The sequence below is a fragment of the Raphanus sativus genome, chromosome 6 (assembly GCF_000801105.2).
Source record: "Raphanus sativus cultivar WK10039 chromosome 6, ASM80110v3, whole genome shotgun sequence".
In the NCBI taxonomy this organism is placed as follows: Eukaryota; Viridiplantae; Streptophyta; class Magnoliopsida; order Brassicales; family Brassicaceae; genus Raphanus; species Raphanus sativus.
This window is the reverse complement of record NC_079516.1, coordinates 7,191,908-7,202,643: the sequence shown is the minus strand read 5'-3', so window position 1 is coordinate 7,202,643 and position 10,736 is coordinate 7,191,908. Positions and strand designations below refer to the sequence as shown.

General features: G+C 35.4%; 2 protein-coding genes across 2 annotated transcripts; one reads left to right on the top strand and one right to left on the bottom strand.

Annotated features, from left to right (window-relative positions):
- Positions 1-748: 748 nt before the first annotated feature.
- On the top strand, positions 749-1,542 carry LOC108829072 (peptidyl-prolyl cis-trans isomerase CYP19-1-like). Its single transcript, XM_018602732.2, has one exon. The coding sequence runs from the start codon at positions 870-872 to the stop codon at positions 1,359-1,361; it is 492 nt and encodes a 163-aa protein (XP_018458234.2). The 5' UTR covers positions 749-869; the 3' UTR covers positions 1,362-1,542.
- A 6,053-nt stretch (positions 1,543-7,595) lies between these two features.
- Positions 7,596-8,801, bottom strand: LOC108829071 (GATA transcription factor 29-like). Its single transcript, XM_056988851.1, has 3 exons — positions 8,709-8,801; positions 7,797-8,240; positions 7,596-7,664 (listed from the first exon to the last, which is right to left on the bottom strand). Exons 1-3 carry the CDS (start codon positions 8,799-8,801, stop codon positions 7,596-7,598), a joined length of 606 nt encoding a protein of 201 aa, XP_056844831.1.
- Positions 8,802-10,736: the final 1,935 nt, after the last annotated feature.

Genomic DNA, 10,736 nt, shown 5'->3' with positions numbered 1-10,736 from the left:
TAAATTTCATTATACTATTTCCATTTCAATTTAGTTGTAGTTGTAAAGTAAAATTTTTCTTTCAAAATAAATATCACTTAAAATTTCGTCGAAAAATTTATTAAATTTATATATTCTTTTAGTTTTATTAGTTAAAATATAGTTAGAAGAACCGATAATGATGTTTTTACATAAGAAATAGAAAAAAATAAATGTTTTCTTAATCAATATACACAAACTTAAAACGGCAACTAAAATAAAACAACAGAATATTAAATTATCTTGTCAAAATCATGGGTTTTAAATATAGATATCAAATCTAGTAGTGTATTTAGTAGTGTATTGAAACTAATCCCACTAATTGTATAATACTATAATCTGATTGATGTTTTATTAATTGATAAGTATTTTGGTACAACAATATCCAATATATATTATGGACTGGTTTATATTTTGGTTTTCCCCGATTTATTAATGACTGTAAAATATTTGTGTGTTTAGCTAATAAAAGAACACAATAGCCACATTTACATGGACTTAGAAAAAAAAAACACAAATTCAATGAGTGTTGTCAAATTTAAATGGTCTAAAATTAGCTGTAAAAGCCGTAAATACCTATGAAATACTGAGATAAGATTTGATTATTTCAACCATTCTTCCATCTTAACTGCTTGGTGAATCAGTTCGTCTCTTCGCAGAAACAGCCCTAAATTCCTCTGAAAATGGAAACTAATTCTCGCTTTAATGAAACCGACAGAAACATCACAGTTAACGTTGCGGCTGGTGGTGTGTGCACAATTAACGTTAACCCTGTTGGTCGACTCATACCACCTCCAGCCATTGATGGAACCCCTGCACCTCCTCGGGCTAACCCTAAGGTTTACTTTTATATGACCGTGGACGGCAAACCAGCTGGTATGATCATAATGGAACTCTTTGCCGACACGACCCCACGGACGGCAGAGAACTTTCGCGCCCTCTGTACCGGTGAGAAAGGCATGGGGAAGCTTGGTAAGCCACTCCATTACAAAGGATCGATCATCCACCATGTTGACCCAGGTTATATGATCCAAGGAGGAGATATCATTGACGGAGGGAAAGGAAACGGAGGCGAATGTATCTACGACAGTAGGTTTTTCGAGGTTGAGAACTTCATCAAGAAGCACACCGGTCCAGGTATACTCTCCATGTGGAACCGTGGTCGAAACAGCACCGGATCTCAGTTCATGATCCACGCGCAGGCGAACCCGGATCTGGATGACGAGTGTGTTGTGTTCGGCCAAGTTGTTCAAGGAATGGATATAGTCACGAGCATTATGGCTTTGAGCACGGAAACTTCCGTACCCGTTGCTGTGATCTCCAACTGCGGTCAAATTTCATAGATATTTGAGAGGTTTACATATTACGACGTTTTATATGTTTATGCTCGTATTTGAGTTTATATGTTTATGTTCATATGTCTCAATTTCATTTTGTTTATGAACAAATAAAATATTTGTTACTTTGATTTTTAAAATGACAGTTTCCTATCAATGTACTTAAATCAATATCATTATTTTAACTGACGAGTTCGCCAATAAAAAACAACATTCTCTCAAACCAATGTAACCGGTTTTGCAATTATATCTTCTCGCTGTGGACTAGATACTTATCATATTAATATATGCGACAACTCGAACACAAACAAAGAAAACCAATTACATTGGTTTAAAGAATAGAGAAATTGGTATAATTACCCCTAACCAAACCGATAATTGATGGCTTACCCCTAACCAAACAAACCATTTTTCATTGACGATTTTATCCTTCAATACCGCGCCAACCTATACGGAGTAGGCCTGCCACGCGCTTGATATTTGTCGGGCACTCCCTCTTTTTCCATTGGTTAATAGATTAGTGTAATTCCTTTTACTGCTAAATCACTCGATAGAGTGTTAGTGTAACCTTTCGTGAACCGCGCTAACGGACAGTTGCATTTATTCGCAGGTGTCTCTGTTCACATCCCCCAACTAAAATTCCTCTTATTTAAATTCATCTCTCACTCCTTCTCTTTCGTAATCCGTTATCTTCTTCATCATCTTCTTTCCAATTAGCCCTCTTTATCCAAAAACCACAGTCATCGTTCTAGACTAACGCCGAGATGACCGAAGAGGTGCTACCACCTAGAATGTTCGCCGCCGGCGAAGAACCACTCGGTGAGCGAGTCAACTCGTACCACCGAATGAAGAGGACCGAGAACCTTCTCCAAGCCCTAGAACCTGATGAGTTAGAGTTTCTTCGAAATTCTACCTTCGCGAAGATTTTGGATATCTATGAGAACCCTCCATTCTCAGGTGCGTTTGGACAATACATCGTCGTGAGGATCCTCAAAGTTAACAAACTATATGAGGTGTGGTTTTTGTTTGCGGGCCGGCCGGTTAGGATGTCACTTCGTGAGTTTGCAATTGTCACCGGATTGAATTGCGATCAGTTACCGGAACCCAAGCCTCAGAAGAACAGAAACCCATTGAAGGAGAAGCTTTACTAGCATGAGCTTCTAGGGTCCCTGAAGTTCTGTACGGTGGACACGGCCATCGACATGTTGAAGAACAAGCATGTTAGAGGCAAAGAGGCGAGGATTAAGTTTGCTTGTCTTGCAATTACATCTTCGATCCTTTTTCCTTCTTCTCACATACCTCGAATCATGCCGGAGCATGTTGAAATGATTAGAAACTTAGACGAGTTTCTTGCCTACCCTTGGGGCAGAGCTTCTTTCCAATTGCTCGCTACCTCTCTTATTTCTAAGGATGAAGAGCAACTTTCTCATATGCCTGTCGCGATTCGCGGGTATGTTGATGCAATTCAGCTTGTGCTTTTGGCGGCCGTCCCTGTATTGAAAGAAGAAATCAGTAAGTCAGAGCCAATTGTCATTGTTGATTCCGATAGTGATCTTGAGACCGGTGAAGAAGAAGCACCGCCAGAAGATGAAAACTTGATGCCGCAGGAAACAACATCAAAGGCGCCAAAGTACTGTCTGATTCCCGGTCATGCTAAGAGTGCAGACGTCGAGTGCGAGGTAATGAAATTCTTCCTTTGGCCACGCATTAATTAGGATGGTTTGATGAACTAGTTATTTGTTTACAGTTAACTTCAGTATATAAGGATAATTGATTGTTTAGACGCTAAGATGTTTTAAAGCTTTTTTTAGGAACCACCAACCCATGTTATTTTGTTTGGTTAGCTAGTTAACATACACACTTGATTGTAAATTGTCATGTTAGCTGCTAACGTTTATTACCATTCCTATACCACAATTACTTAGAAGCCAAAATAATTGTTACATTCATCCCGTTTTTATTGCAGGTACCTGTGAAGTGCATTCTAGATGACCCGCACGAAGGATGGTCAACTGGAAAAGATTTCACGTGGGTTGACGAGTTGGTGGATTTGGCGGTAGATAATATGGTCCGTCTGATTAACTCAGGATTTGTTTTCCGAAAGGAGATGTTCAAAGGTGGTGTCAACCAAAATGATCTCGGTGGTCTTAAGTCGGGGAAGAAACAAAAGGAGAAAGAACCAAAGGAAAAAAAGCAGAAGGAGCACGGTGGGGAGGCAACTGTAGGGCAGAGTTCTGACACTGGCACTCAAACTTTTATACGTCAAGAAATCATCGCTTTGGAGAAGCGTATCTACCAAGCGATAGAAGACAAGTTTGAGAAGCTTGGCGCATCTACTATCCTATCCCAGCAGCTCGCGTTCGAGGACATTGATAGGAAAATCGGCGACGCCCTTGTACGCCAACTGAAGACTATGGAAGCGTCACTTACCCAGATTATATCTGAAGTAATTGGCCAGCGCAGCTCAAGCGGCGAAGTTCCGGTTGACGACATCCCTCCTCAGCAGTCTCAGCAACCTCTGTCTCCTAATGATGTTCGCCCCCACCCTCCTAATCTTGGGATTCCAGATTTGCCAATACACAGCACTCCATCTGAAGCTGCAGAGTTCCGCATCAACTCCGTCCTTCGTGATCTCGATATAGAAGCTGATGTTGACAACATTGCTGGGACAACACATGTTGAGGCTACGATCCAAACCAACGAACCCCTAAGTCCAGTATTAGATGTTAACGCCCAATCTCATCCGCTAAGTTCCGACGTAGCGCCCAACATTGGTGGGGAACAGGTAATATTTTTATCTTGCCCACCTAATAATTTATCTTTAAAAATATTGTTTGTCGTTCACCTATAATTGAATGGTTGTATATTCTTAGGTCCCCTCCGAACTCATTTCGCCAGAGCAACCAGCGGTTGCTGACGCACAACTCACTCGACAGCAAAACGTGCAACAAGGACAGGACGGAGAGGAGGGAGACCAGGTTAACATTTAAATTTTCAACTAAATTATTTCTTAACAGTTAAACTTCGATATCACTGCCGAACGTAATTGTTGCAGATATAAAATGTTCCTTACCAACTTATTTATCGTTAACGATTTTCTTGTACAACAATGGCCCGCAGGGGAAAAATAACCCAATGGGCAGCAGCAGTACGGCTGTTGGGGAGGCGGTTTTAGACGCACAAATCCTTGATCAGCAAAGCGAGGACCAAGGAAAGGACGCAGAAGAAGAAGAAGAAGAAGAAGAAGAACAGGTAAACATTTGTATTTGCACCTACGTAATTACTTAACACTTACAATTATATATCACTGTAATTATTTTTACGTTAGCCAAAATTACGTTTGTATTTAATTACCCAGCTTAACAACTAGATATATTACGTTAGCCAAAATTAAATTATAATAGCAAATTAGACAACATACGCTAACATAATTATTTTTGGTTTAATATTTTGTTACGCGCTAAGATAGAATGTTCTCTGTTAACGAAATCGTTATATTAACAGCCAACATTATAATTTGTGGTATACTATTTTTGTTACGCGCCAAGGTGTAATATTTTCTGATAACGAAATAGCTATATTAACAGCCAGAACTAAACAGTCGGTAACAACATTAATTACACTGTTACTACCGTGTGAACAATGCTAATAACACTGGTAACACTGCTAAATCAAATGTTAACACTATAACTACCAAACTTAGCACCTATCACACTATATAACTAGACTAATCATCTGTGAACGCAACAGAGCATTGAATATATCCGGTAAATTTGTTTTTGTCACGCGTAAACATACTTAACAGTTAACACACTATTTTATCGATTTGTATACAGTGATTTAGGTTAACTCTACCTCTCCATGGCACTGGTTTAGGTGGCACAACGTCGGTCCCGTCTTCTGTAAGGCCGAACTCATCCCTACGGATTCTGCGGAACTCACCCACTTCCATGCTACCATAAACCACGCATAGCACCAAGCTGGCGAATTCCATCCTCACAGCCATGAAGAGCGCAACATCTTGGTCTTCCAGTATCTCAAGAGGCGGTTTGGTGAAGTCTCCAGGAACTTTCATCCAGTCAGGGAAGTCAAATGTCAAGACGACAGGCTCGCCCGGGAAAACTTGGTATTTTTCCCTCACCATTGACACCAACGACTCGTAACTCTCATTCTCCTTCAACACAAGATCGTATTTCACCTTTGACTGTTGGATGCCGAACTTCCACGTTCCCTGGGCAAGTCGGTGCCAGTTACCAACCATTACTCTCACAAGATGTCCCATTGTTCGTACTCAACAATGTCGTTGGTTCCTGCACAAACACAAACACAGTTAGTCTGAGTTTCACCAACATGTCGTTGCTTCGTCAACAATGTCTACTAACTAAGTTTATAAACAAACAAGTTTATTTATAGTTTATCATCTTTGAGAAGAATCCATACATTTCCCCTAAGAGAGAACGATCACTGTCAATCGAGTTTCAAACCTCTAAACTCCAGTTCACAATTTTCGTTTTCGCTTAATCTCCCACACTAATCCCTCAGCCCTCTGCTAATTATATATATTCCAACCTATTGTCCATAGTACCATCCACTAAACCCAAAACGCAACCATAGTTCCGGTTACCGAAGCTTTTGTCATCATAACGAGTAAGGGACTCGTTATTACCCAGTGGTTCGTCGGCTCCGGCGCATCCTTGTGTCAGACACGTGCTTCTGCACACGCATCAACCAAATCTCCCTTTTTTCTGCTTTCTGACAACGCTTTCTGCAAAACGCCGAACAACCGCGAAACAAGGAAGGGGCAAAATCGTCCATTCCAGGAAGAAAGGTTAGTCCTTTTTGCCTTATCCAAATCGATGGGCATTCGCCTAATATGGGCTCTTGGTGGGTATATTTCACCCAATCTCTCTAAAGAATAACGTCTCTATTGCTTAAAAAAGAAGAAGAATAACGTCCAGTCATACATACAGCTGTAATATCAATATATTTTAATTTTAATCATTTTATTTCTATACATAACCAGAATTCAAAATATGTAAATATCATTTTTACAAAAAAAAAAATATAAATCTCATCCTTGGAGAGAAATTTTAACCGTACAAACCATTTGAAAATCCATTAAAATTGATAGGAAATGAAAAAGCAGTGCAATGGGATGAATTTGAGAAAATATATATAAAGACTACATTTTAGAAATCTGTCTGTATTAAAATCAGTAATATGAATTTTCTTTACGTCAATATTTCAATTTTTAAATGACTAATGACGACGGATGAATTCATCACTAGACGTAAATTACTGTAAAACTGAAAATTGGTGTCAAAAGAAAATAAAAACACTAAAACCTGATAAAAGTAGATAGATGAACCAATAATAGTTTATGTAAATTCGTGTGCGAATATGTATTACTTCTGATATGTTTTTCTTTTAAATAGCCTTTTTAAAGTTACTAATATATAGTATTTCTCCATGATTGAATATGCTTTTGTATTTTTTTTAATAACGAATACATATTTTTTTGTCTTCTAAAAATTCTATTAAACAAGTAACACATAAACTGATGAAAACACATTATCTTCGGAAGTAGAAGCCAATAAAAATTGAAATATTTCCAGAGATATACAATCACAAGAGAAATCTTAACGATAACTAGTAAAGATAGACGACAAAGAATAAAACAAAAATAACAAATCGTACAGTAATATATAAGTAGTAAGTAGCCTTGATTAATATCATCGAAACAGAATCACAGATTGTTTTAGAAGCCAATAAAGATCAAAATCTTTCCGGAGATATACGATCACAAGAGAAATCTAATCGATAACTAGTAAAGATAGATGACAAAGAATAAAACAAAAATTAAAAGTTGTACCTGAAATGTAAGTACTAAGTACAGATCGATTTCGAAACAACGAATAGAAACATATCGAATAAAATTAAAAAGGATATAAAAAAGTAAAATGGTATTTTATTTTAAAATTTAATGCCATTATTTAGCATAATTTGGTACAACTCTAATGATGTAGGTATATGGAACATTTTTTGTTTTCATTAAAAAAAGCTGCAAATAAATATATCTAACATATAGAATATGAATGACATTTCAATAAATATGCTTAAATCTCCATAGTTTAGCTTTCATCTCAATAAGCTTAATCAGAGACAGATAATGCTTAGTTAACAATGAGTCATTTTCTCTATTTTTGTTTATATTAATCAAACACAAAAACAATTCCACAGTCACTCAGTTCCATTGCCTCTCCTCTCTTTCTCCTTCCTGAACTTTATCCCACAAGCATTGCATAAACTCTGAAACACATTAGTTAACCAATCAACATTCATTTAGTGTAAGTTTAGGTTTAAGCAGCGCAGTTATCATCATAAATTTAATTCGGACACGGTTAATAAGTTAAAGATTTTGAGATTAGTTAATGAACTTGCCTTGGGACCAAGAGGACCCTTTCGCCACATAGGAGTGTTAATTGCGTTGCAGTTCTTGTTCGTACACTTTCTCATCTCGTTAATCCTTCCTGCTAAACAGGCGCCGCTGCAGCCCCAACGACGCACTAAAGTTGCGTTTGCGTCCACAGCGTCTTTAAACGCTAAAGAGTTACGTTGTGCTCTCTTAGCAGGGACATCAATGAGCACATGTTCACTTCCCATAGGAGTCTCCGTCGCCGGAGCCGGAGACGGCTGCGTTGGGAAAGGAGCAAAGTTCAAGGTCTCGCCGATGCCGGCGAAGTGGTTGAAGACTAAGTTGTAGTATTGGATATTGACGTCGACGTTCTTTCTCACACCTTCGTGGTCGTTGGTCGACTCATTGTTTTTCCAAAAAATCTCGCTGTCGTTGTTGTTGTCTCGGCGGTTACCGTCGACGTTGTTCCCCTAATATGGTGTAATTAATTAGCATTCAATACGTATTTATGTAATAATTGTCCATATGCAGCGCTGTTACAAAATGATGACAAGGATTAAATGTTTTTTTCCTCCAAATTGCAACTGTTACCTTTAAAACAGTGTGGGGTTAGTTTTTTTCCTTAAACAAAGATTAATGAATTAAATATGAGTTCAATTAATATACATGAAATTATTCAAATGAAAATTCTGTGTAAGATTTAAGATAAACACGTACTAAGTCATGTATTTTTTTCTGTGGTAATTGGTGTGATAGATCTCTAGGATTTATTCATCAGATATTTCATGTTTTTACAACTAAAATTTCGTTGAATTATATCAAAATTACAACGATGAGATCATTAGGAACTTCAAAATTGTGTGTGTGTAATTTTTCTTGTTATTCATGGCTTCATCAATCAGTAACAGTGACAAGGATAATATTAATGGAAAAACAACCTGATCAATGGCGAGAGTGCTTAAGCTCAGATGTGTCTCAACAGTAGGACTTGACAGACCCAACCTCAGTGTTAAATCCAATTCGTTCTCCATTTCTCTATAGAAATTTGAAGAAAAAAATCAATATAAATACATGTAACTGTTAGACAATATTCATGTTATTTTTCAATCTACGAAAACATTTTCGGAGAACAATATAAACAAACTTAACAAATGAAAATGGGCATGAATGGTATGTGCTAATACACTTACAGAGATGACTGATAATGCAAAACCGACCCACAAGTTTTAGTTTTAGATTTTCAGATCTGAATGTAATCGATCCACTAATCTTGTGGAGATCGTGTGTTGCTTTGGTGCAATTATATATACACATAGACAAATATATGGGCGTTATATTCATATATACGCACGTATTAAGAGAGCAACCCTAAGGCATGAGAAATGTGATTATCTACAAATCATGATTGCTACATGACAAATTAAGCTTCATTTCGAATAAAAGCATTGAATATGAAAAAACGGTAAAATTTCTTTAAGACCAACCATGGAAATAACATGAGAAGACTGAAGAGAAGATCTTTCTCAAAAAAAAAAAAAGACTGAAGAGAAGATGAGAATTCAGACCAAGAGAATCTATTCACTTATACAGTAAAAACTCTATAAATAAACAATGTTAGGACTATAATATTTTATTAATTTATATAGTTATTAATTTACAAAAATCTTCATTCAATTTTTTTTGAATATTTTTATTTATAAAATAAGAGAATAGTTGAATTTACTGTATATAATTTAATTAAATTTTATAAGTCGACTTTCATATTATTTTATTATATTATTTGGTATATATTTTTATGTTTCACAAAATTTAAATTTGGTTTTAGATATATTTTTTTCTAAATGTTATCAAAACATATTGAGTTATTAAGAAAAAATAAAGATAGTTTCATTGTGAATATAAAGATAACTATATATTGTATAGTTTATACTTATAAAAATGTATGTACAAATAGATTATTAATTAATGATTTTAATGGAACAATATTTTATATAAGACTTTCTAAAAAAATATTATCTTATGATTATACCGATTTGTAGTTGATTTGATTGGAAGATGTAAGTAGATTTATTTATAGATCTTGTATGATTTTTTTAATCAAAAATGGAGATAAGATTATATCCCTTCCTTATCACAAAATACTTATTTATTAAATAATTTACTTTTGAAGTTTCTGTTAATAATATATTCTCTATGTAGATTTTAATGTGTTTCTGGTGGTGGTTCATAGTGTATTAAATCCTTAGTAAAACTCCTTGGAGTAAGACTGGTCAACTTGGTGTACAAAAGTCATCTTTCTAAGAAATCAACAACTTATATAGGATGTGATTGATAATTTTTGTGGGTGTTCTCCACATTCCCATTTATTTATAAAGCACCAAAATTAGAGTAACTAGGCTTTAATTTACTTTTTAAAACCACAACTTTTGAAAAAATCTAAAGCTGTATAAATACTCTGTAGAGTCAAATATCCAAAGCAATTATTAGTGCTTTCTATAAAATTTTACAGCAATAAAATCTAAAGTTACAGCAAAGTTTACAGATTTTTTCTTACAACAATAATTTTGGAGCTACAATCATTACCAATCGGACCCATAATATAGCTATTGATTATTTTTTGAAAAATTGCCAAAATGAAACAAAAAACAGCATGATTGTCCCCTTAATATAAAACAATTTTTGTCCATTTTGTCTTTCTTTTATCTTTTCTATTTTTGAAAATTAATGAAATTAATGAAATAAATAGTTTTGTGAATCAAAAGTTATAAAAAATATAAAAAATTAATAAAACACCACATACACAAACAGGTTTTTTAGTTAAAAAACTTAATAAATAAAAAATTTGAATTACGTTCTACTAAAAGAAGATTGAGTCTTCTACGGAAAATGAGTTAGTAGAAAAAGAATTCTAAATTAAACATGTTCATCTACTTTTTTAGAACGAACAATTTACTTTTTATTAAAAT

Excerpts from the sequence above, each read along its gene's own strand:
- LOC108829072 (XM_018602732.2), top strand. The coding sequence starts at position 870 with ATGACCGTGGACGGCAAACCAGCTGGTATGATCATAATGGAACTCTTT.
- LOC108829071 (XM_056988851.1), bottom strand. The coding sequence starts at position 8,801 with ATGGAGAACGAATTGGATTTAACACTGAGGTTGGGTCTGTCAAGTCCT. Across the intron at positions 8,241-8,708 it reads GCACTCTCGCCATTGATCAG|GGGAACAACGTCGACGGTAA; the intron begins GTTGTTTTTCCA and ends ACACCATATTAG. Across the intron at positions 7,665-7,796 it reads AGGGTCCTCTTGGTCCCAAG|AGTTTATGCAATGCTTGTGG; the intron begins GCAAGTTCATTA and ends AATGTGTTTCAG.